The sequence below is a fragment of the Rhinolophus sinicus genome, chromosome 1 (genome assembly GCF_057876585.1).
Source record: "Rhinolophus sinicus isolate RSI-liver-muscle chromosome 1, RSI-T2T, whole genome shotgun sequence".
NCBI lineage: Eukaryota > Metazoa > Chordata > Mammalia > Chiroptera > Rhinolophidae > Rhinolophus > Rhinolophus sinicus.
The window spans coordinates 53,199,281-53,225,858 of NC_142501.1; the positions used below are offsets into that span (position 1 = coordinate 53,199,281).

A 26,578-nucleotide genomic window follows, 5' to 3' on the forward strand; every position below is an offset into this window, starting at 1 on the left:
TGAATAAGTTTTATGACATTTGCAAGCAGGTTGATGTAAAAGCAGTATTTCTACATTAACAGTATTTTATAGAGAAGTTTTTTATTGGTAGGTAGTTAAATTTTATACATTTCAAGTTCATCTACTTAAAAAGACTTCTATTTTCAAGTTGAGCTTAAAACAAAATATTATTTAATATTTAATCATTATTAAATTACTTAATATTGAAGGTTTTCTTCACATTTAAGTGATGGAAAAGTCTTGTATCTAAATTTGTACTTTTAGAGCACTGCCTTTTAAAATTTACAAATAGATCCTTTGATTATTTAGCAGGTAACATCTAAAGGAGCTGGTTTAAATCCTAATGCCAAAGTATGGCAAGAAATTCCTCCTGGAAATACTGATGCCACCCCAGTAACTCATGGAACTGAAAACTCTTGGCATGAAACAGCAGCCACATCAGGGTCCCATCCTGAGGGTAAGTCCGAAATATTTTATCAGAACAAATCACATTTTGGTTCAACATGTGGCCAAACCAGTTTATAGAACTTTGGGGTACATCCTTTGATTATTTCATTAAATATATTTATAAGTATTTAATATGTAGTTTGTACACAGTTCTCATATCTAGTATGAATGAATTGTCACTAATTTCAAATCATAGCTGTACTTATATCTTTGGGTCCAGCATTTAACTCATTTATAATGTGGTATTTATAAATTAGTTTTGATCTACCATCATTGGCAATGCTATTTACTCACTCTTTGACCTTTGGCAAATGACTTCACCTTTGTGTCCTTCATATGTAAAACAATACTAATAATAACTTTTGCAATAGGATTTCCTGAGAATTAAATGAATAAAATTCGTTAACCTGTCTGATACATAGCTAGTGCTATATAAGTTTATATTGTTAATCATTTTAGCTTATCCATAATCATCAAAATATATCTCCCTTGGGAAGAGAAATCTTAACTTAAAACCATGTGGACATTTTCCCAACTGGTAGAATTCCTTGAAATCTTGTTACAGAGTTCCTAAAGATAGGATTTGAAGAATTCCTATTTATTTTCACTATGTTTTCTTTCGTACAGGTAATACAGAGCTTTCAGATGATATGTGTAAGGAATATGAAGTAATGTATTCATCTTGTGAAACCACAAGAAATTCTGCAGGCATTGAAGAATCAACTGATGGAATGATTTTAGGGCCAGAAGATCTGAGTTACCAAATATATGACGTTTCTGGTAAACTTTATGGTTTTATTGGTAAAATGAGAATGCAGTGTGCGAGTCTTCTTATCATTGTTCTCATAAACCTATGGCACTGATCATTTTATTTTCTTATTTGGAAAGAAGTTTATGTTAATGAGATGTTAGGTGATTGCTATAAATACTGTTTTTAGATGACCAAACAAAAACATTGTAATTAAAAAAAGAATATTTACTTTAAATAGCCTATTAAAGGAAAGTGTGAAATTAAAGTAAAAGGAAAAAAATAGTCAAAATAGTTAAAAGGGACCTAAATTACAGTCTTCCATAGGGTCCAAGTTTCTTGGTCTATTAGTTGTGATCATTGTAAAGTTCTATCAATTTTCCCATCACTTTTGTCAGTTTGAAATGCATTTATTAATGTGGAATTGTGGGGATTAATTTTAAGGAAAAGGCTGTGTTAAAAACATGGTCCTATTATAATTCAACTTGTGAATCATATTTTTCTTGCATTCATTTAATTGACATGGATTAGTATTTGATTGGATTTAAATGTATGAAATTTAAAAGAAACTAAAAATGGACCATAGACCTTAACTGCTTAACTTTATTTTTCTAATTTCTAAAGGGTCTCTGGAAAATAAATATAATGGGATGGGGAAGTTAGGCATTTCTATCACTGCTTAGTTCTGACTTCTGTGAAGGCATATAAACCTTTAACTTCAATTTCCTTATTTATTATAAATACTTGGACTAGATTTCTAAGGTCTGTTGGCTTGTAATTTGATTTCTGAAGTGGAGTGGGGTGGTATGTCCATATGATAATTTAAGGTGGTAGGTTCTACTCCCTACTTGTGGTCATAATATACCTAACTACTGACTATTGAACACAGTTAGTTTAACTGATGTGGCAACCAGTTGGTGTTTAATAAGTTTGCTATAATGACATTGGGAAGTTAAATGAAGTTATTGCTCATTTAGCTAGCATTTGGGTGGATGAAGTTTATTTAATATATAGAAATAGATGCTTATGTTCATTTTAATGAAGTTAGTTTAATATTTTATATCACTTTGAATCTTGAGTAATAAGATAAGGTAGTGGTAAAATCATGTACAAAATTTATCTTTACATATACATCCTATTGTCTGTGTATTTAAAAGAAATTAATTATTAATGTTATTTAAGAATAGGACAGGTTATATACTTTGCGTCTTAATGTTTTGTGTGAGAGTCTAATAAGAGAGTGATGGTTTTCCAGGCTTGAGTCCTGAAAAAAAAGTCTCATGTTCTGGGTTAAATAATAGAAAGCATAGAAGACTATTACAGAGTAGGTCTGATCCTTTAGGATGTTTGAGTGCTTTAAATATTCCCAGGAAGATAATGGTGCTCTAACATTAAGGAATGGAAAGAATATTAAGAGATAGAAGTTTAAAGAATGTGACTAACATCAGATTTGCTACCAATAACATGAATATGTGTGTGTGTGTCACTCTCTATACACACTCATACACATGTATGTTTATACATATATATATCCCAATTTGTTTAACTAGTTACTGTCTTCAAGTTTAGATTACTGTTACTTTCTGTTTTGTTTTGTTTTTTCTTTTGGGCCTCGATCAGAAGGACTTGGGCCTCGATCAGAAGGACTTGGGCCCGCCACGAGCGGCGCCGGGGTAGATTACTGTTACTTTTGTGCCACGAGCGGCGCCGGGGTAGATTACTGTTACTTTTGTTCTTTGAGTTTTCATCAAAGGAATAAATAGTTTTCACATTTTTAAAGTATTTGTGGTAGTATTTTATAATATGCTAGCCAAGTATGTTAGTATAAATGGTGCTTTGTTAATTATTTGATAAAATTGTTTATAAACTTATGTGAAATCTATCTAAAGAATGAAGGACAGGTTGAAAGAAATTTAGACTTTGAGCTATCTAGTCTAAAAATAATTAAATATACAGTTTTGTGATGAGTTTAATTTGTGCATACTTTGAAACTTATTCTCAGTTCAACAATGGGTAATGTTTACCACCTTGGTAATTTGGTAGTAACTTTTTCCTCTTGTTTACTACCACCAGGAGAAAGCAATTCAGCAATTTCTACAGAAGACCTAAAAGAATGTCTGAAGAAACAATTAGAATTCTGTTTTTCACGGTACACTATCATTTTATTTATTTATTTATTTATTTATTTATTTATTTATTTATTTATTTATTTATTTATTGAACAGTATGTTTTTCCAGGACCCATCAGCTCCACGTCACGTCGTTTTCAATCTAGTTGTGGAGGGCGCAGCTCACTGGCCCATGTTGGAATCGAACCGGTGACCTTCGTGTTATGAGCACTGTGCTCTAACCACTGAGCAAACCGGCCGCCCTCACTATCATTTTTTTAATTGATAGTTCTCCTTTTTTGAATTGTTTGGTTACTAAATGTAAAATACCTGTGAAATAGAGTGGAAGAATGATGGTTTTATTTCCTTCAGTGATGTATTTTTGGTATCATTCTTCAGTATACACGAATGTCTTAACTAGATTTCAGGATGTCCAAGTTGAACTTGCAAAGGATCTATTTTCAGTAGAAAGATAATGAAATTTCTCTTGGAGACTTTTCCTATGAACATATTCAGGTTTAGGATTCTCAAAAAAGTGATTATCTCTTAATTTATATTTTTTCTAGTTGGCTTTTATAACCTTTGATCATAGTTATTTTTAGCAAGGTAGGTGGATAAGCACTGATATTATATTACCAATGTCTTCTATTAAATAAGGAGTTCTTTCAGGCAAACGTTTTAAGATGTCGTATTTACAGACAAGACATAGATATATTTATAGCTTAGATATCATAAAACTTCAATATGTAAAACTGCCCCTTACAAAATAAATAGAAGTTTGTATATGCATGCAAATGTAATGCTTTCTATTTTTCCTATATCTGGTGACAGGTAGTGAACCAATTTTTCAAGCTAGAAACCTGCATTTTATCAGACTTCTTCATATCTTTACACATAATACACCCGTGACTCAGGTTTAATTGATTCTTCATCCTGAATATCTCCCTTTTCTTCCCCTCCTTTTTTTTCTTTGTCTTCATAATCTAGTACAGGCCCTAGAATAAAAGCAAGAACCTTCTGGCTTTTCTTTTCTCTAGTCAGGTATGCCTATGATACAATTCATTTTCTGTAACATACTTGTAATAGGTATTTTAAAATCTGTGCCCACTAATTGAATCATTTTGTGTCTGCTTATATTCAGAGTTTTTTCTCTTGATTCTCTGTCATAATTTCCTGCCTTTTTGCATATCTTATAAATTTTGATTATATGCTGGACATTACATATAAAAGAAGCTAGAAACTGCAAGTGACAATTTTTCCTTCAAGAAAAGATTTGAACTTTCTTCTGGTAGGCAGAAACAAATTGATTGCTTCAATTCAGTCAGGAATTAATCTGGGTCAGGGCTGAGCAGCCATTTTAATTAGACTCAGTCCACCTTTAATTTATGTCTGTTCCTCAGGCATGACCTTTTCAGGCTTTTGATTTAGAAGTTGGCAGTTTTCTATTACCTCAGTCCTGAAACACCAAGGGAGATTTAGTTGTGTTCTTCAGAGGTTTTAGATTAGCTCTTTAGCCTCTTATCCCATAAAAGCTTCAAAATTTGGCAAATGTTTGTGGAGGAGACCTATCTTATGTTTGATGCAACGTTCCTCCTTCCACTGGAACTTCCACAAGACCACAGAGATTTTACTCTGCTTTTTAAACCTGGCTCCCAATCTTCTACCTTCTTTCTTAGAACTCAGTAAACAGTTGTGTGTTGGGGGCTCCTTTAGTTTCCAATTCATAATGCCAGTACTTTGCAACTCCTGAAAGTTCTGCTGGTTTCCCTCAGGTCCAGGATCTGCAAATGCCCTCTGGAAAAAAAGATCATCTTTCTGGAATTTCATTTTGTCCTGTAGCTTCCACAGCTCTCCTTTATCATTGAAAACATGACTTTTGTAATTTAAACGTTTTTGATTGTTGCAGTGGGAGCTCTTGCTCGTCATGATCTACTACATTCTATTCAAAGCTGTGATACAGTTCAAACCAGCTGGGTAATTGACATTTGTAGCTCAGCAAAATTACCATTAATACAAGTCAGGTATTAGTCATGAATATTCACGTCTTAGATGTTACATCCATTAATTTGACTTCTGTGACGTACTGTTTCTTTAAGGATTTCGCACACAATTTTATAAGAATAGACCTGCTGAAAGTCAAAGTTGATTTAGGATATAACTTTTTAGTTATGCAAAAAATTTACAGTTGTCTTATTTTCAAGTTCTTCAAGAATATCTTACTGATTAGGGTGATATTAGCATGTTCCTTCTTTGGTGCTAAAGTGAGTTTAACCTTTACTAGTATCCTTTTTATTCTCATTTTTCCTTACCAAAACAAATCACCACCTATTGACAATTCTAACCTTAAAAAAGTAACTGTTCTATTTTAATAACATTTGAATGTAAGGGCCTTTGACTTTACTCTGCCAATCACTAGGGCTTTGAAACACATTTTTGAACAACAAAGATCCTTCATGGAACCTGTGTTCTGTTCTGGCTGGGGGAACCAAAACAATAAACATATTAAGTAATCAACTTAGAAATGTGTTAAGTGACAAGCACTGTGGAAAAAAATAGAGCAGTGTAAGCAGGGGAAGAGGAATCAGTAGTGCTTGGGTGGTTTCAGTTTTGAATAAGATGGTCACTGAGAAGGTGGCTTTTAGGCAGACTTATAGCTATTTATAATCAGACTGCTTCAAAGACTTGATGTGAATAAGATATGAATTTGATTTTACTTCAGTTTGTTAAACATGGTTTTATTGGTAAGTTAGAAGTGTTTGTATCTTAAAGAATTTTGTCTTAATTTTAAATGTTGTAAATTTATTATTTAAATTTAAATAAAAAATGAAACATATTTATTAAATCTCCCTCCCCCTTCCTCCTCCAGTTCAAGCCGTTGTTTCTCAGTCTAGTTGTGTAGGACACAGCTCCCTGGCCCACGCTGGTATTATGACCCTTGCGTTCCCTTCGGCTGAGACAGTCGGTTGCCGGTTGTCAGTCAGTCGGCTGCTCACAGCAGCTCTCTTTGGCTGCTGGCCACTCATGCTGGCCACCGGCCACTCGCGGCAGCACACAGCAGCCCACGGCAGCTCACACTAGCCACCGGCTGCTCATGGCGGCACACAGCAGCTCACGGCAGCACTCATCAGCCCACGTTCACAATCTTAGCTGTAGAGGGCACCACTCACTGGCCCACGAGGGAATTGAACCGGTGACTTGGGAGTTAGGAGCATGACGCTCCAACCACCTGTGCCACCGGGTCGGCCCCAGCTCATGGTTTAAACTGCATATTCTAACATCAATGATAAAGTATTTATAAGCTGGAACTACACCATATATAATATTTTGTAACATACTTTTAAATTTAATACTAAGTTTCTTTCCATATCAGTATAATTCCATAAAACCCCTTATTCAGAACTGTTTGAGCCCAATGTATTTGGGGATTAAGAAACTTTCTGGAAGTTGTTAGAGTATATCTGTTATATATTATGTGTTTTCATAGTTGACTATCTTATTTCTGATAGCATAATTTTGGTTTCCTAGACTTAATGACAAAAGTGAATAAGGCACTGCTTTAGGTGCTTTTAAGAGATTGTTTTATAGGACTGTTGCTTCTGTTTATTTTTTTCAGAGAAAATTTGTCAAAGGATCTTTACCTGATATCTCAAATGGACAGTGATCAATTTATCCCAATTTGGACCGTTGCCAACATGGAAGAAATAAAAAAGCTAACCACAGACCCTGATCTAATTCTCGAAGTGTTGAGATGTATGTAAATCATACCTTTTAGCTTATTTCAAGTCAAAAAGTTAAATATTCTTTTGATTACTGATCATACAGGGAATTGTTTTTGACTCCCTATTTTTTGCTATTCTATTTCAGTAATTTATTTTTACTGACTGGTATATAGCTTCTGTGTCAATTCCACACCTTGCTTGTTCATCTTGATAACCACTCACACATATTAGCAATTAAGTCTCTGTTTTCTGAGCTATTAGAAAGCTTTATGTGTCATTTTCACACCCTCTAAAGCTATCTATTTCAAACATTTGAACCCAAGACGAAGTATATTATACATGAAACTTCGTATATACCACATATGCCACACAACCACACACAACTGAAATGTTAGTTACACAGATTAATATTAAATGCTTGCAGTGAACTCATTTCTTTTATTGTAAATTTATTTTACAACCCACTAAAGAGTTGTAACCTACAGTTTGACAAAACTGCTCTAAAATTTGGTAAAGAATTTATAGTTTCAGGTTGAGTTTCTAAGAATTTTTACTGTTTTTATCTTATATCAGTATTTCTTGGTAACTGCTCTTATGTGGGTTTTGTTAACTACTTGATTGAATAAAGGCACATCTTCATTTTTATATGAAATACGTTCTTGGAAATATTTAAAAGTTAAATATAGCAAGTCTAATAATAGACTTACTATATGGGAGTAGAGGGTTTCCATTCTCAGAATGCTAAACACATTTATGAAATATCTGATTGGTTTGTACAGACATTTCTTAAAATGACCCAGTCTTCTCAACATAAAAAAATTGGCCGAGACAAGCAGAACCCCCCATCTCTAAGTGCTGGAACCTAGCACTAATACCCAAGCCATTTTTTTTTAACTACTTCCTTTTTCTCTGTACTTGCCTGTTGGGTGACATGTAGCATATTATCTCTTTCTGAAGGGACTGGAAATATTAGGTTGGTGCAAAAGTAATTGCAGTTTTTGTAATTATTTTTAACCTTTTAAACCGCAGTTACTTTTGTATGAACCTAATAAAAGTTTTGACTGTATAGTATTGTCTTTATTCAGTATTTCCTCAAAATCGGCATCTAAAAGATGGCTTCTAGGTCTCTGTTGTAGTAAGTAAGTAAATATGTTAAAATCAAGGAAAGATTATAATCATTTGTGCATAATTCTTGGTTTAAGTGCTTCTTAAATTATCATTTTTAAAAGAATTTCTTGACATATTAGAGCTGTTTACATTTCCTACAGTAGGGGTTGGCTAATGCAAGTACACTGGTTTTTGTTCTCTCTTGAAGTAAGGAATTTGGAAATTGTATATAGGGAAATTGCCTTATTAGATATGTGTTGTATGCTCACTGAAGGGTATTTTCCAACTCCAACCTAGTGCCAAGTCACAAAGTTAGGTACTCTGAATATTCAAAGAATAACATTTGACAATGTTTTTTGCATATTAATCTCAACATATTTTATTGTAACTAATCTTTGATACTACAACTTAATTTCTTTAGGATAGTAACCTCTGCTAATTTATTCAGTTGGAAATAGAAGTGAGCTTTTTAATGGCACTAATGTCTCTATTTGTCACTTTTGAATTAAACCCTTTTTTAAATTTCAGCTTCTCCCATGGTACAAGTTGATGAGAAGGGCGAGAAAGTGAGACCAAGTCATAAGCGTTGCATTGTGATTCTTAGAGAGATTCCTGAAACAACACCAATAGAGGTAGGTAAATCATTAAGCGTTGTTAAAGCTAAATATTCTTTACCTTTTAAATTGGAGGAGCCTAAACAACAAAGTATCTCAAGGCCCTCATTTCTATTACTGTGACTAGGATAAATACGAATTTGTTGTGTAAATTTTGCAATACTTGAAGAATGGTGCAGAGGAAGGGAGAAAATGTAATTCTGTGTTCTAAGGAGGGAAGACTGAGTACCGCAGTGGGAGTAACTTTCAACTTACTGATTCGACTGAATGGCAGTTAAAATATAAATAGGCTCTTTGGGGAATTTGAGGATTTATCGGAAAGAACAGACTGAGGAATGAAGAAGAAAAATAGGAATAAGGACTAATGGGCCAGGACTAACCCTACTGGTTAGCAAATATAAAGCAAGGCTGCAGTTATAAAGATAATATAGTACAGGTACAAAAATAAAATAATATTTAAATGACACAATATAGTCCAGAAATAGTCCCTTTTCTGCAATAATGTGTGTATAACAACATTGTTTAATAATTAGATTCTACTGAGTATTGTGCAATGTACTTTAGTTGTTTAAAGCCTAAGGTTTTATTGTCTGTTTTACAAAGTTAACAGCCATAGGATGGTTAAATAACTTGCCTAAGGATACATGGGCTGATTAAAGGACAGAGTCTGGGTTTGAACTTGATCTCTCTGATTCCAAAGCCCATGTTTCTTAACTACCAAGCCACATAGCTTCACACTAAGTTGTCCAGTTAAGGCTTAATAGATTAGACATGGGAAGTATTAATTAGTAACTGATAAATGGTAATTGATTAACCATTTTTAAAAAAATTTAGACTCTTGCCACCTAACAAATTTGACACATTAGAAGTTAGGTTTTTTGTCCAGTATTATATCTCCAGAATGAAAGTTTCCTAAACTTAGAAACAGTAAGAGAAATTAGAAAAGAAACTGTCATTAGATAGATCTTTCATTTAAAATTATGAATTATATGTCAAAAGTAACAAATTGAAAGGAAGAGTGCAGAATGGTAAGAGTATTTGCAATATTAAGAAACAATATAGAGTATATGAGCCTGAACTCTACAACCAAACTACCTGGATTTGAACTCCAGCTTTTTTATTTGCTAGTTCTATGACCTTGGATAAGTTATTTAACAAATCTCATCTGTTAAATGGGATAATAGTAATATGTGACCATAAAATTGTTGTGAGAATTGAGTTAGTATATAAAGAGCTTAGAGCAGTATGTTGCATATAAAATACTCCAAGATTAGCCATTATCATTTTTATAATTATTGTAATTCGTAGTCTGATTTCTTAAGGAGCTCAACCACATGAAAAACAGTAAATAAAAGGACAAAATCATCAACATAATGTTCATTTAAAAAAAAGTAAAGGAAGTGCAAATGACTAAAGTAGCCAGAGAAAGTCTAGCTAGGCAGTAATCACTGAAATTCAAATGAAAATGAACGGATTTGGGTTTTGACCTTAAAGATTCTTCTCAAATGGAATAAATTGTTGATTACTTTAGATCCAGACTTCTTATATTTGGGAAAGTAAATCTATGAGCATACCTCTTCCCTAAAGAAAAATGATAAAGGCTGAAAATAGGGTTTTTACTAGGATTTCAGTAAATTGATTCATTATACATTTTAAGGGAATTACAAATATTTGGAGAATATCCATGGCGTTTTGAAAGGTAGAGATCAATTGGTGGCAGACAATCTAATAGTTCTGTAGATAGTTCTCCAAAAATGTAAATCTGGAGTGGATAGGAATTGTATTAACTGAACTTGGTGATATTTTAACACTTTCATTAAACATCACGAAACTCAGCTGGTTGATCACTTATTTCAAGTAGTATTTGACTTAAGAAATTTCATCCCGAGTAGAGACAGTGAGTTAAACATTTGAGGGAGTTAGAATACAGGTTAGGCTTCACTGTTGCCATGTTGATTGTCCAATCAGCTTAATAATTGTCTTTTTTTTTTAATTGATACCTAGTGATATTTTGTGGGACAGTTTAACCAAATCAGATTCTTTTGATATTTGGGAATTATTGGTTACTACTAAATTTCTCTTTGTATTCAAATAGTTATTAGACAAAATGGAGTTTGGAGACATACAAAGCTGGGTTTGAGTTCACTTTGTGGTAGTGTAGCTAGGTTAAACAGTCTGAGCCACCATTTCCTCAACTGGGAAAGGGAGATGATAAAATCTTCAACACAGGGTTGTTTTCAGGAATAAATAAGTGTCTTACCTTGGGTGGTATTTCAGCAGATACTGTTTCCTTTTCTTCTATAATGTTTTAGGGATTCTTAATGTTCACTTCCAGTTTTTTTCTTTCCTTTTATAAACTGCATTCAAGTTATTAACTGTTAAATATTTCTGAATTTTGGTAACTGTCTTTTTCCAAATCCATATATTTGTTGGAATTTTAGTTCAGTTACATCAATTATGGAAAAGGGAAGACATTTTTTGCCCAAGGGTTCATGCCTATGAATCAGTCTGATGTAGACAAAACATCTGGATTGAATGAGAATACATGAAAATGTTAATGGGAGACATACTTTTTTTTTTTTATAATGGCAAGACTGGAGAGATTTTACTCTAAGGAAAATGCCCGTAGGAGTGAAATGCTTCAGCTTTGCTGATTATAAAATAAATTCCATTGCTAAATCACATACAAAATTTATTCTATAACTATACTGTATGTTTTTGTTCCAGAACATCTACTCTCAATAGAAAGATGGGCAGAAGGCATAAACAGTTAACAAAGAAAAAGAAAGGACCAAATGATATGAAATGAAAAATATAGCCATCAATATATTTTTTAGATAACTAAAGTTTTTCTTTTTCAGGAAGTGAAAGCTTTGTTTAAAAATGAAAACTGTCCCAAGGTGATAAGTTGTGAGTTTGCACACAATAGCAACTGGTATATCACTTTCCAGTCAGACACAGATGCACAAGAGGTGAGGAAAAAAATTTCTCTTCTGATTTCAAGTCCTGCTGGTAAAAGAAGTAGTGGTATATTTTGATTGAGAAAATGTGTGCCTTCAGTACTGTTTGTAAAGATTGTGATTGTTGAGCACTTTGTTCACCTTTTTGGTTTTGTTTATTAATTAGTTTCCTTTTCGATCATCTTCCTGAAGCCTTTTCAGTTTCAATTTAAGAACAGTTTGTTGTCTATCAATAAAAAAGTTAACACAGTTTTAAAATTAATGTGGGGATTGGGAATCATGTATTCAGTAGTTAATGTTTCTGATACATATTAGGCCCGCAATACACTACTTCCTTTCTGATTCTTGGAATTTTGATACAGTGATTTTACTTTTAATTTTTATCATGTTCTACTCAAAGATAAGTAGTATTACTTTGAAACAAAAACATATCTAATGGCATTTTAAAACCACTCACTTTTTTTTTTTTTTTTTAATTTTTTTTATTTTAAGTGTGTTTTTCCAGGACCCATCAGCTCAAGTCAAGTAGTTGTTTCAATCTAGTTTTGGAGGGCGCAGCTCACAGTGGCCCATGTGGGGATCGAACTGGCAACCTTGTTAAGAGCACCCACTCTAACGAACTGAGCTAACCGGCTGCATTCCACCCCGCTTTTTTTTCCAGTGCTTCACCTAGGAAAGCTGTCTGAACCATTTTTGAATTGATATGTAGTGACATTTTGGTTTGGTTTTGAATTTTGTGCATTTTCAATAATCCATAGTAGGTAATCTACAGTAAATTTTTACTTTTTCATTCCTTATCACCTGCATAATGGAATCACCTTCAGAATTTTTTATTGTTTAGTTTAGAGAGAGTTGCTAATACCAAACTCTCTTGATAAAATAAAGGTGGCTTTAGTGAAATGTTTGAATACTAATGAAAATTCCTTTCTGCTTTGTTAATAGGCTTTTAAATACTTGAGAGAAGAAGTGAAAACATTTCAGGGCAAGCCAATCATGGTAAGAATCATTTGTAAGTAAGGCCAGCATGAAACAAAGCTTTTTGTTGTTTGTGTGTTGGAGAATTCAAAAGCACAGATGGGTAATATGTTATAAAACCCATAATGGTTTTAAAGAAATTTATGGCTCATACGATGTGCTACTTCAGAAAATTAGTTGATGGAACATCAAAATACTTTCTATACAGCAGTTTTTCTGAAGGCAAAACTTCAAACAGCATGAAGTTTTAGTTAGATGCTGATTACAAACATGTAAGATAATTCCAGATCTTAAAATGTGGAGCAGAGATAAGTTTTTAGTAACAAGGTGGAAAACATTTCCCGTATTTTTCAACCTCATCTCAATTCACTGCATCATCACTTTAGCAGTCAACCATTTGGGAAACCTGGGAATTGTCATTGGTGGCACTTGCGCTCTGTCTTTACCTGTCTAATCTGTCCTCAGATCCCATGAACTCTGCCTTCAAACTTTCTTTCACTCATTATTACCTGTGTTTAGGCTTGACAAATTAAAATAGCCGTTTAACTGTTAAGCTTTCAGCTTTTCCCCCCTTAGTCTATTCTCCACATTCCTACCAGAGCTACCATCTAAATAGAATCCTAAACATGCACTTACTTTAACATGCTCTTCATTCTGGATGTAATAGGATAACAGTTACTTTTTGTAAATGCAATGCATTATTCTTACTAACTCTTATTGAGCTCTCACTGTATATCAGTTGCTGTTCTAAGCACTTTATATAGAGAGAGTCATTTAACTCTTACAAGAACCCAATAAGGTAGGTACCCCTATTTTCTCTCTTTTACTATTAAGGAAAGCGAGGCGTCAGCTACCCAGTTTCACACTAGTAAGTGGAAGAACCAGGATGAGAGAAACTTACATTTATTAAAAGGTTATATGTCAGACAGTGTTCTAAGAACTTCACTTATTTAAATCTCATTATTGCTGTGTGGTAGGTGGTATTATTTCCATATTACATATGACACTATCTGCCAGTTGTCATTTTATTTCCTCTGCCTGTAATGCTCTTCTCCTTATTCTCTCCTTTCCCTGCTTGAGGCTATAAAAATACTCTCCTAGGTCTTTTAATAACTTTAAGGTTTCATATGTTGAATTTAGGTCTTTGAAACATCTGGAATTAATCTGATGTATAGTCTGAGATAGGGATCTAATTTCATTTTTTCCCCTTATATGGAAAGATAGTTGTCTCAACACTTGTAGAGTGGTCTGCCTTTCCACGAATTGTAATGCTGCATCTATGAGCTCTGTTTTGGGTTCTATGCTCTGTTAGGTAGGTGCAAAAGTAATTGCGCTTTAAAAGGTTAAAAATAATTGCAAAAAACCGCAATTACTTTTGCACCAACCTAATATCAAACTCTACTGAACCAACATCACTGTTTTAATTATGGTAGTTTTATAACATCCTTGTCTTTTTATGCAAGTTCTCCCTCCTTAGTTTTTAGGACTGTCGTGGTTATTCTTAGACCATTACTTTTCCATATGAATTTTAGAATGTCTAATACCAACAACCAAACAAAAACCATATATTGGAATAAATGGGATTGCATTAATTTATTGCTTACATTGGGGACAATAGACAGTTTTACCCTACATTATTCAATATTGTGGTAATGTTTTTATGATATATTTGTCTATTAATGCAGGTCTTTTGTGTTTTATAATTACTTCCTTAAAGTAATTTTTGTTGCTTCCCCCCGCCCCCATCTTAGTGTTATTATTATGCAACAACCTTGCCTAGCTCCTTTGTTATATCTAATGCTCTGTTAGGTCTTTGGATTATCTGCCTGAGAGATCATATCATCTACAAATAATTACTATTTTGATAATTCTTTATACCTCCCATTTCTTATATCTTATTGCTTTTGCTGAGATTTCAGGTACAGTGCTAAAAGTATGTGTAGATATATACATATACATGTATTTCATTATAAGTATTTTTCTCTGCCGTTTTTGTTTATGGTTCTTTTGATTAGCTATCACATAGCAATGTTCTTGCTAGGAGAGTCACAGGTTCACATTAATTTTTATATTATTCGTTATAACCATATGACCTAGCACGCAGCAAGACAGGTGCAAGAGCCAGAAATCCTATATTACAGATCTTGATGCTGCTTTCAGCCTCAAGATCTTTGATCTTAGGAGTGTCAAGTTACCTCTAAGGTCTTGATTTATTTCTTTGAAGTGTTCATTCTTTTTTCATTTCTGAAGTTCTGTGAGGCAAAAGCAGTGATCTTGGAGGACAAAAAGATTAAGTGAATAATGTTTGTTTACCTGTTTCTTCATGTGTTGCTAATTTCATCCTGTTTCAACTGGCTTTTTATAACTTAATACTAAGTTTTATCTGGGTTTCATAGAGATGGTACATGTCACGTAGAATAAATGTTTATTTCTCTATATTTATTGTATATTTACTATTTCAGAATTTTAAGTGTGAAAGTAGTACCTGCATGTGTTAAGAAAGTCAAACAATGTTAAATAAATAATTAATTAAATCTCCCTCTGCTAGAGTCCTTCAGTCTTCCTCCCCAGAGGTGATGAGAGAGCGGTTTTTTTCTGTGTCCATCTGGGAATTTTCTGTCTTTACTTAAATGGGAATGTACATTAGACACTCATCTGCTCCTTTCACTTAATAGGGCTTCAAGATTTTTTTTATTCACCATCGTTTCAAGTATACATACAACATTGTTCATGTGCATCGTGATTTAATTATTCATTTCTCTCCATGTACCTTGTTTCTTTGTTTACAAGTAATACTATTGCAGTGAACATCATTTTTAATGCTTTTTTTATTGTAAAATAAAACATACATACAATTCACCGTTTTTAAGTTACAACTCAGTGGCATTTAGTACATCACATTGCTGTGCAACCATCACAAATAATTATTTCCAGAACTTATGCATCATCCAAAGCAGAAAATCTATACCCATGATGCAATAACCTCCCATTCTCCTAACCCATAGCAACCTCTACTCTACTCTGTCTTTATGAATTTGCCTGTTTTAGATACCGCATACAAATTTAATCATGCAATGTTTGTCTTTTTGTGTCTGGCTTATTTCGCTTAGCATAATGTTTGCAAGGTTCATCCATGTAGCATGTATCAGAATTTCATTACTTTTTAGTTTCCACCTTTTGACAGTTATGAATAATGCTATACAACTGTCTGTTTGAGTCCCTGCTTTCAATTCTTTTTGGTATATAACTAGGCATTGCTGTCTAACATAATTCTATGTTTAACATTTTAAAGAGCATGAAGCTTTTCATTAGCAGCTGCACCATTTTACATTCCGAGCAATACAGAAGGATTTAGATTTTTCCACATCCTTACCAACACTTGTTATTTTCTGCTTTTTTGCTAAAAGCCATCCTAATGGGTGTAAAGTGGCATCTCATTATGGTTTGGGGATTCATTTCCTTAATGGCTAATAATGTTAAGTATCTTTCCATGTGCTTATTTGCCATTTGTTGATCTTTTGGAGAAATGTTTTACTCAATTCCTTTGTCCATTTTTACATATTTTTATTTTTTTTAGTTTTAAGAGTTTATTTTAAATATTTTCAGCTGCTTGTTTTTAGTGATTCAGAGTGCACTGAGATTTATTTTTATGAGTTATCATTCTGGAAATTTACATAAAATCTGAGTGTGAATTTTTAATTTTCAATTATAGTTGGCATTCAGTATTATATTAGTTTCATAGTGGTTAGACATTTATATAACTTACGAAGCGATCCCCGTTTACTACTCACCTGGCACGATACATAGTTATTACAATATTATTGACTGTATTCCCTATGCTGTACTTTACTATTTTGTAACTACTTTGTAACTACTAGTTTGTACTTCTTACTCTCTTTACCTTTTTCACCCACTCTCCCAACTCCCCTCCCATCTGAAAACCGTTAGATTGTTCCCTGTATCTATGAGTGAGTTTGTTTTTTAGATTCTGCATATAAGTGAGATCATGGCATTTGTCTTTCTCTGACTTATTTAACTTAGCATATCCTCTAGGTTCATCCATGTTGTCGCAGATGGTAAGATTTCATTCTTTGTTGTGGCTGAGATATATCATATTTAATTGTATATGCGTATGTACCACTTCTTTATCCAGTAGTCTGTCGATGGGCACTTAGGTTGCTTCTGTATCTTGGCTATTATAAATAATGCTGTGATGAACGTAGGGACGCATATATCTTTTTGAATTAGCATTTTGGATTTCTTCAGATAAATACCCGGAAGTAGAATTGCTGGGTCATAAGATAGTTCTATTTTTAATTTTTTGAGGAACCTCCATACTGTTTTGCATAGTGGCTGTAGCAATTTGCAGTCACCAGCAGTGCACGAGAATTTCCCTGTTCTCCACATCCTTGCCAACGCTTGTTTTTTGTTGATTTTTTTGGTGCTAGCCATCCTGACAGGTGTGAGATGATATCTCATTGTGATTTTAATTTGCATTTCTGTGATAATTAGTGACATTGAGCATCTTTTCATATGTCTGTTGGCCGTCTGTATGGTCCTTTTTGGAGAAATGTCCATTCAGGTCCTCCGCCCATTTTTTAATTGGGTTGTTTATGAGTTCTTTATGAATTTTGGATATTAAGCCATTATTAGATGTATCATTGGTGAATATCTTCTCCCATTTGGTAGGTTGTCTTTTCGTTTTGTTGATGGTTTCCTTTGCTGTGCAAAATCTTTTTATTTGATGTGGTCCCATTTGTTTAGTTTTTCTTTTGTTTCCCTTGCCTGAGGAGATATGTCCCCCAAAAATATTACTAAGTTTATTGCCTATGTTTTCTTTTAGGAGTTTTATGGTTTCAGGTCTTACATTTAAGTCTTCAGCCATTTTGATTTTGTTCTTGTATATGGTATAAGAAAGTGGTCTAGTTTTATATTTTTACATGTATCTATTCAGTTCTTCCAACATCATTTATCGAAGAGACTGCCTCTACCCCATTGTACATTCTTGCCTCCTTTGTCATAGATTAAATGACTGTATAGGCATGGGTTTATTTCTAAGCACTCTATTCAGTGCCATGCCACTGATCTATGTGTCTTTTTATGCCAGTGCCATGCCATTTTGATTGCTACAGCCTTATAGGATAGTTTGATGTCAGGTAGCATAACTCCAACTTTGTTCTTCTTTCTCAAGATTGGTGTAGCCATCAAGGGTCTTTTGTGGGTTTATATAAATTTTAGGATTATTTCATCTAGTTCTATGAAAAATGGCATTGGTATTTTGATAGGGATTGTATTGATTCTATAGATTGCTTTGGGTAGTACGGACATTTTAACAATGTTAATTCTTCCTATCCAAGAGCACAGTATATCCTTTCGTTTGTTTTAATTTTCTTCACTTTCTTTCTTCAGTGTCTTGCAGTTTTCTGAGTATAGGTCTTTTACCTATTAAATGTATTCCTAGGTATTTTGTGTTTTTTTTGAAGCAATTATAAATGAGATTCTTTAAATTCTCATTCTGAGAGTTCATTATTGGTGTATAAAAATGCAAATTATTTCTGAATATTTACTGAATTCATTTATTGGTTCTAATAGTTCTTTGGGGGAATTTTTGGGGTTCTCTCTATAGTATCATATCATCTACAGATAATGACAGTTTTACTTCTTCCTTTACAATTGGGATGTGTTATATTTCTTTTCATCGTCTGACTTCTGTGGCTAAGACTTCCATTACTACTATGTTAAATAAAAGTGGTGATAGTGTACATCTTGTTTTATTTCTGATCTTAAAGAAAAAGCTTTCAGTTTTTCACCATTGAGTATGATGTTTGCAATATGTTTGTCATATGTGGGCTTTACTATGTCAACGTAGGTTCCCTCCATCCACGTTTTGTTGAGAGTTTTTATCATAATTGGATGTTGGATTCTGTCAAATGCTTTTTCTGCATCTATTGACATCATGTATGATTTTCATCCTTCATTTATGTCGTATCTCATGTTCATTGATTTACAGGTATTAAACCAACCTTGCATCCCAGGAATGAATCTCACTTGGGCATGGTGTATGATCTTGTTAATGTATTGGTGAATTCAGTTTGCTAATATTTTGTTGAGGATTTTTGCATCTGTGTTCATTGGGGTACTGGCATATAATATTTTTTTGTTTGTAGTATTTTTATCTTGTTTAGGTATCAAGGTTATACTGGCTTCATAAAATGAGTTTGGGAACCTTGTTTACTCGTTAGTTTTTTGCAATAGTTTGAGAAGGATAGGCATTAATTCTTTGATGTTTTATAAAATTTACCTGTGAAGCCATCTGATCCAGGACTTTGGTTGGTTGGCAGTTTTTTGACTATTGATTTGATTTCATTAGTCAGTTCAGGTTTTCTGTTTCTTCTTGATTCAATCTTAAAAGATTGTATGTTTCTGGGAATTGATCCATTTCTTCTAGGTTGTCCAATTTGTTGACTCATACTCATTCGTAGTATTTTCTTATACTCCTTTTTATTTCCATGGTATTGGTTGTCACTCTTCTTTCATTTCTAATTTTATTTGGGTACTCTATTTTTTACTTGATGAGTCTGGCTAGCAGTTTGTCAGTTTTGTTCATCTTTTCTAAGAACCAACTTTTGGCTTCGTTTTCCTTTTCTTTTTCTTTTCTCTGTTTCATTTATTTCTGTTCTGATCTTTATTATTTCCTTCTACTCACTTTGGGCTTTTTGTTGTTGTTCTTCTTTTTCTAGTTCCTTTAGGTGTAAGGTTTGATTGTTTGAGATTTTTGTTTGTTAAGATGGGCCTGTATTGCTATGAATTTCCTCCTTAGAACTGCTTTGGCTGTGCCCCATAGATTTTTTTGGGTCATTGTGTTTTCATTTTCATTTCTCGCAAGGTGTCTTGATTTCCTCCTTGATCTCATAGTTAACCCACTCATTTAGTGGCATGTTATTTAGCCTCCATGTGTTTGTTTGTTTTTCAGTTTTCTTCTTGTAATTGGTTTCTAGTATTATACTATTGTGATCAAAGAAGATGCTTGATATGATTTCAGTATTCATAAATTTATTGAGACTTATCTTGTGGCTGAACACATGATCTGTCCTGTAAAATGTTCCATGAGCACTTAAGAAAGATGTATATTCTACTGCTATTGGGTAAAATGTCCTAAAAATATCAATTAAGTCCATCTGATCTAATGTGTCCTTTAAGGCCACTGTTTCCTTGTTGATTTTCTGTCTGGATGATCCACTGATGTCAGTGGGGTGTTAAAGTCCCCTACTATTGTGTTATTGATCTCTCCCTCATATCTGTCAAATTTTGCTCTATATATTTGTGCTCCTATGTTGGGTGTATAGATGTTTACAAGAGTTATATCCTCTTGTTGATGATCCCTTTATCATACAAAATGCCCTTTTTTTTTCTTGTTACAGCCTTTGTTTTAAAGTCTGTTTTGTCTGATCTAAGTTTTGCTACCCCTGCTTTTTCCTTCCTTTTGCATGAAATATTTTTTTCCATTCCTTTAAATCTGTGTGTCTTTCAATCTATATTGGGTCCCTTGTAAGCATGTATAAGTCTTTTTTTTTTTTTTAATCCATTCTACCACCGTATGTCTTTTCTTCTTTTTTTTTAAATGTGCAGCTTCCATTCTTAGTGCAGATATTTGGGGTCTCAAGGTTACCCAACATTTCAAAGTAGTGGAGAAGCCAGGAAAGGAAATCATACATTTCCTTTTTTCTTTTTCTTTTTTAAAAAATTTTATTGGGAAATGTTGGGGAACATTGTGTTTCTCCAAGGCTCATCAGCTCCAAGTCGTTATCCTTCAGTGTAGTTGTGGAGGGTGCAGCTCAGCTCCAATCCACTTGCTGTTTTCAATCTTTAGTTGCAGGGGCGCAGCCCACCATCCCATGCAGGAATTGAACCGGCAGCCTTGTTGTTGAAAGCTCTCACTCTAACCAACTGAGCCATCCGGCCGCCCCTCGGGAAGCTCAGCGGCAGCTCATTGTCTTCAATCTAGTTGTGGAGAGTGCAGCTCACTGACCCATGTGGGAATCAAACCAGCAACTCTGTTGTTCAGAGCTCACACTCTAACCACTGAGCCATCCGGCCACCCCCACCATGTGTCTTTTGGTTGGAGTATTTTGTCTATTTACATTTAAAGTCCTTATTGATAGGTATGTAGTTTTGCCATTTTATTAGTTGTTTCCGGTTTGTTTTTGTAGTTCTTCTTTGTTTCTTATTCTTTTGCTTTCTGGTTTGTTGATGACTTTCTTACAGTGGGTGGTTATGTTTAGATTCCTTTCTCTTTATGACTTGTATATCTCTTACAGATTTTTGGTTTGTGGTTAACATGTGCTTCATTTATACCAAGCTGTATTTATAGCAGTCTGTTTTAAGTTGATGGTTGCTTAAGTGTGATCACATTCTAAAATCACTACAATTTTAACTCATCCCCTCCACATTTATATTTTTGTGATTTTTTTTTTTTACTTCTTTTGTGTGTATTTGTGTGTATCCCTTAATTTATTGTTGTAATTACACATGATCTCCCTACTTTTGTCTTTTGAGCTTTGTACTAGCTTTACAAATAGTTGATCCACTGCTTTTACTGTTTGCCTTTGTCAGTGAGATTTTTTTCTTTCCTATTTTTTAATTTATATTTTTTATTTTTTCTACCTAAAGAAGTCCCTTTAACATTTCTTGTAAGAGTGGTTTAGTGTTAATGAACTACTTTAGCTTTTGCTTGTCTGGAATCAAGTTATTTTATAATTTTCCTTGTGATTTCTTCTTAGACCCGTTGGTTAAGAACCTGTGTTGATATCCACATATTTGTGAATTTTCCAGTTTTCCTTCTGTTACTGATTTCTAGTCTCGTTCCATTGTGGTCACAGAAGATACTTTGTATGAGTTAAGTCTTTCTAAATTTATTTAAAAACATACAGTCTATCATGGGTAATGTTCTATGTACACTTGAGAAAAATGCATATTCTAGTGTTTGGAGTAGTTCTTTTAGGTCAAATTGATTTATAGTGTTGTTCAAGTTCTCTATTTCTTTATTGCTCTCCTGTCTCATTATTGAAGGGGGTTAATGAAGTCAGTTGTCATTTCTCATTCCAATTCTGTCAGTGTTTTCTTTATATATGTTGTGGCTCTGTTGGCAGATGCATATATGTTTACAATTGTTTTAGCCTTTTGCTTGATTTAACCTTTTATTTAATATAAAATGTCTTTTGTCTTTTGTAACCTTTTTTGACTTAAAGTCTATTTTGCCTAATAATAATATAGTCATCTTAGCTGTATTTTGATTATTATTTTCTTGCATTTTGTTACTTTCAATGTTTTTGAATCTAAAATGAGTCTCTTATATATAGCATATAGATGGATCCTGTATATTTTTAATTCATTCTGCCATTCTCTGCCTTTTAATAGGAAAGTTTAAGCCATTTACATTTAAAGTAATTATTGATAGGAAAGATACTTCTGCCATTTAGGGTTTTTTGGGGTTTTTTTAGTGGTTCTCTGGTGGGTTACAATTAACATTTTAAATTCATAACAACCTCAGTTGAGTAGTGTCACATATTCTTATTGTCACAGATTATATCTTTATACGTTTGTGCCCATTGGCATCGATTTATATTGTTTTAGTTTCCCTTTTAAATCATACGTGGAAAATGTTGTATGCCAAAAGTACAATAATTTTCTTTTGTATTTACCTAAGTAATTATCCTTAGTAATATTCCTTATTTCTTCTTTTGGCTTTGAGTTACTGTCTGGCATCTTTTTATTTCATCCTGAAGAACTCCCACTAGCATTTCTTGTAGGGTGTAGGCATACTGGTTTTTTTTTCCTTTTAGCATTTTGTTCATACATCATTTTCCTGATTACTCTTAGGTTTGTCCATAGTTTCCATTAGGTTATTGGGCACATTTAAGATAGTTAATTTAACATCTTTGACCAGTAATTCCAATGTCTGGCATTCTTCAGTATGGCTTTTATCGAATTCTTTTTTTCCCATGAATGGATCATAGTTTCCTGTTTCTTTATATGTTCTTTAATATTTTTGTTGGGCCAGCCTGGTGGCTCAGGTGGTTGGAGCACCGTGCTCCTAACGCTGAGGTCACCGGTTCGATTCCCACATGGGCCAGTGAGCTGTACCCTCTACAGCTAAGGTTGTGAACAACGGCTCTCCCTGGAGCTGGGTTGCCATGAGCAGCTGGAGGTTGGTGTGGGCTGCTGTGTGCTGCCGCAGGCTACCGTGTGCTGCCATGAGCAGCCGGTAGCCAGTGTGAGTGGCTGGCAGCCATCGTGAGCAGCCGGCAGCCGGCGAGAGCTGCCGTGACCTGCTGTGGCCCGCCGACCGCCAACCGGTGACCGATTGCCTCACCCGGGGGAGCACAAGGCTCATAACACCACAATGGGCCAGGGAGCTGTGTCCTACACAACTAGACTGAGAAACAACGGCTTGAACCAGAGTGGGGGGGAGCCGGAAGAAGGGGAAGAAAGGGGAAAAAAATTTTTTTTTAATATATTTTTTTGTTGATAACGACATTCTGAGTATTACAAAGTGTTAACTCCAGAAATCTGAATCTCCCACTGCGCAGATATTACTAATACTTCTGTTTGTTGAGAGCTGTGGCTGTCTGCAACTTTTCTAAACTGTTTTTACAAAGTGTATATTCCTTGTTTGTGGTCACTGAAATTTTTGTTCCATTATCTCTGCATTCAGCTTGTGACCTGATAAAGATTACTATAATTGTCTGGCTCCAAATAGGGTAGTGATGGTGGTGAAGGGTTTTGGCTCTTTAAGTCTTCTGATAGATGTCATCACAGGAATCGGCTGCTGCAACGAGGACCAAAACTGAGGCAAGCATCAGCACTGATCCTTCAGGGATCCACCACACCAACCACAACACACCCCAAATTTTTGAAGGACGAAGTCCTCACTACCTGCCTTGGCACCAGCCAGCCACTCCTGGGACACAGGCCACTGAAGAATGGCAACAGTAGCTACTTTTTTTCTCCCTTAGGAAAGATCAGCAGCCTTCCCTTTATTAAGCACTCTCCTGGTTGTCGTGAGTGTCCCAGCACTCTTTTCTCCTCAAGTATTAATTCAGTGGCAGTATCCACCCTAGAGCCTAGCCTGCCATTTTCCACTGTTTAAGTTTTTGTTTATATTATATATGCAAATACAATCATGTGCCACTTATCGGGGATAAAAAAAAAAGAACAAGTCAGAAGTGAAGAATGGAAGAATGCAATAACTGAAATGAAGAATGCATTTGATGGAATCTCATTAGTTTTTATTTCATTTCCTCCATGGTTAGTGATATTGAGCATCTTTTCTTGTGCTTATTAGCCATTCGTATATCCTATTTGGAGAAATGTCTATTTAAGTCCTTGCCTGTCTTTGAATTGGCTAGTTATGTTTTTGAGTGTAGTTTAACATGATCCTCTGTCCCCTGTATTTCATGCAAATTGGTAGCTAGGTATAGAGGCTTGAACAGAATTGGATTTGATTTCAGAGCCATGGAAAGAGAGAACAACAGCATATAAAATATGTCTTTGTGTCTCTCTTTTATGCTAGCTGTTACTGATCATTGACTAGATCTATTAAGGGTTACCAAGTGGTACTATTTCTATGCTATCTTTCTTCCACTTATTAGTTGAATACTTCTACAAAGAGAAGCTTGCCCTCATTTTCATTGCCCTGAGGTACAGCTCATAGGTGAAATGCGTGATAAATTGGTTCTAGCTTTTATTAACAGATTTTGAAAATAATGTGTTGATTACTTAGCAACTCTCAAAATGACTGTTCAGATGTTGGGGTTTGTTTTTGTTTTTGAATATTTGAACATTTGGTGTGTTTATTGTCCCTGTTTATTGATGAAGTGTGGCCTTTTTGAGTTAACTCATGAGTCATTTTGTCATGGCCCTAATAGTTTTCAGTGGTTTGCTTGCTCTCTACTGTGATAAGATGGTCCAGACTTTTGTACATTTTGTGTCAAAAGCCTGGGGTAACTCTCCAAAGCCCCCATGATACTTTTATGGGGAAATGGTACTTTGCAGTCCACTGACTGGGCACAAGGAGTGCTTGTGATGACTGGTTTGGTCATTGTTTCTAAGCCTTTTATTGGACAGAGCTATGAAATAGGTGTTTTGCTTTGTTTTTTAAAGACAAACTATGTCGTGCATTTCCACTGGTACTTCCAGTTTAAATTTAGGCAACATGGTTTTTCTTCTTCAGTTTCATATTTGCGTTGCCATTCTCCCATGTTTAAACTTCAGATCTCAGTGACCCCAATAGAATTATTGATTTGATGTATCCCGTAATCACATACAAAATATCAGAGTAATACCAATAGCAATGTAATTTTGTAAATAAATTAAGAAATTTTCCATACTTTTCCTTGTGGTTTATTCCTAAGGAACATTCATAACAGTTGATTTTATTGTGGTTCGACTTCACTTAGATTTCTCTGTTATATTATTAATTGGATGCACATTTAGGTTCATTTTGCTTTTACAAATTAGTTTTTTAAAATTTTATTTTCAATATGGTTTAAAAGTAAAATATCTAAAACAGTATATTAAATACATATTCACACACATATATGTGTGGATGCAAGTATATTCATATCCCCATCTCACTTAGCTAAAGAATAACGTATAATACAAACTCTTCTCCTTGCCGTCCCTCTTTTTTAAAAATACTCTGTATATTCTGGAAATCACTTCATAATAGTATTTAGAGCAGTTCCTCAGTTGTTTTTACATCTGCGTGTTACTCAGTTATGTGCATATACTGTGGTATATTCAACCATTAATGGACTGTCGTGTGTGTGTGTGTGTGTGTGTGTGTGTGTGTGTGTGTGTGTGTTGGGGAGAGTTTTTGTCCCCTTCCCTATTACAATTAGTGTCAGTAAGTAGCTCTGTGTGTCCTTTAAAAACAGAAACTGTTTGGTCAGTATATCTTTTGGAAAGATTTCTAGAAGTGGGATTGATGAGAATATGGTAAATGTATTTGTATTTTGGAAGATATTGCTAACTTTCCTTGCTTGCCCATCATCAGTATATTAGAATGCCTTTTCCCACAGTCTTATCAACAGAACATGTTGTCAATTTTTTGGACTTTAGCTAATCTTATAAATGAGAAATTTTAATTCATTTTAAATTGCATTTCTCTTCTGAGCAGGGTTTAGCATCCTTTCATATGTTTAAGAGCCATTTGTCCTTTTTATTCTGTGAACTCTGTTCATTTCTCTCATTTTTAAATAGGCTCATTGGACTTTTTAATGTCTTTATAGAATTTATAAGGAATATTAGCCCCCTTGTCGGTGATAAGTTGCAGTTCGTGTTACTGTTTTGATTTTTTTGGTTTTTTGTGATATTTGCCATGCAGAGGTTTCTTTCATCAAAACTATCATTTCCTTTTCTTTTGCTCTACTGATTCTATAATAGGCAGAAATAATGTAGTCATGTAAAATATGTTAAAAATTTAAATTATATTTATAAAAATATATACACGTAGTATTTTGTGATTATCATGTATTCCTCTTGCTTCTAGGCAAGGATAAAAGCCATCAATACATTTTTTGCTAAGAATGGTTATCGATTAATGGATTCTAGTATGTATAGTCAGCCCATCCAAACCCAAGCACAGTATGCCTCACCAGTCTTTATGCAGCCTGTATATAACCCTCACCAACAGTACTCAGTCTACAGTATCGTGCCTCAGTCTTGGTCTCCAAATCCTGCACCTTACTTTGAAACACCACTGGTAAGTGAGATTCTTCTAAATAATACAATTTTTCACTTAAGCTGAAATGCTAAGAAATCAGCTAGAGTAGTTCCTTTTTTATTGTTGTTTTTAACGTGTTGATGTTGGTTCTTTTCAGGCTATTTTAAGTAGTGA

The 26,578-nt window shown here is 34.1% G+C and overlaps 1 protein-coding gene across 4 annotated transcripts in view; it reads left to right on the forward strand.

Moving 5' to 3' along the window:
- The window catches only part of LARP4 (La ribonucleoprotein 4), a 60,240-nt gene that overhangs the window by 18,160 nt on the left and 15,502 nt on the right, over positions 1–26,578 (forward strand). For 3 of the 4 annotated variants that reach the window (XM_019724581.3, XM_074325701.2, XM_019724584.3), the window contains exons 2-9: positions 310–457; positions 1,075–1,227; positions 3,269–3,344; positions 6,917–7,053; positions 8,658–8,761; positions 11,605–11,715; positions 12,646–12,699; positions 26,231–26,443. In XM_019724581.3, coding sequence (XP_019580140.1) covers positions 310–457; positions 1,075–1,227; positions 3,269–3,344; positions 6,917–7,053; positions 8,658–8,761; positions 11,605–11,715; positions 12,646–12,699; positions 26,231–26,443 — 996 coding nt within the window. The remainder of the gene's footprint in view (positions 1–309; positions 458–1,074; positions 1,228–3,268; positions 3,345–6,916; positions 7,054–8,657; positions 8,762–11,604; positions 11,716–12,645; positions 12,700–26,230; positions 26,444–26,578) is intronic. The other variant, XM_019724583.3, reaches the window with a different exon arrangement.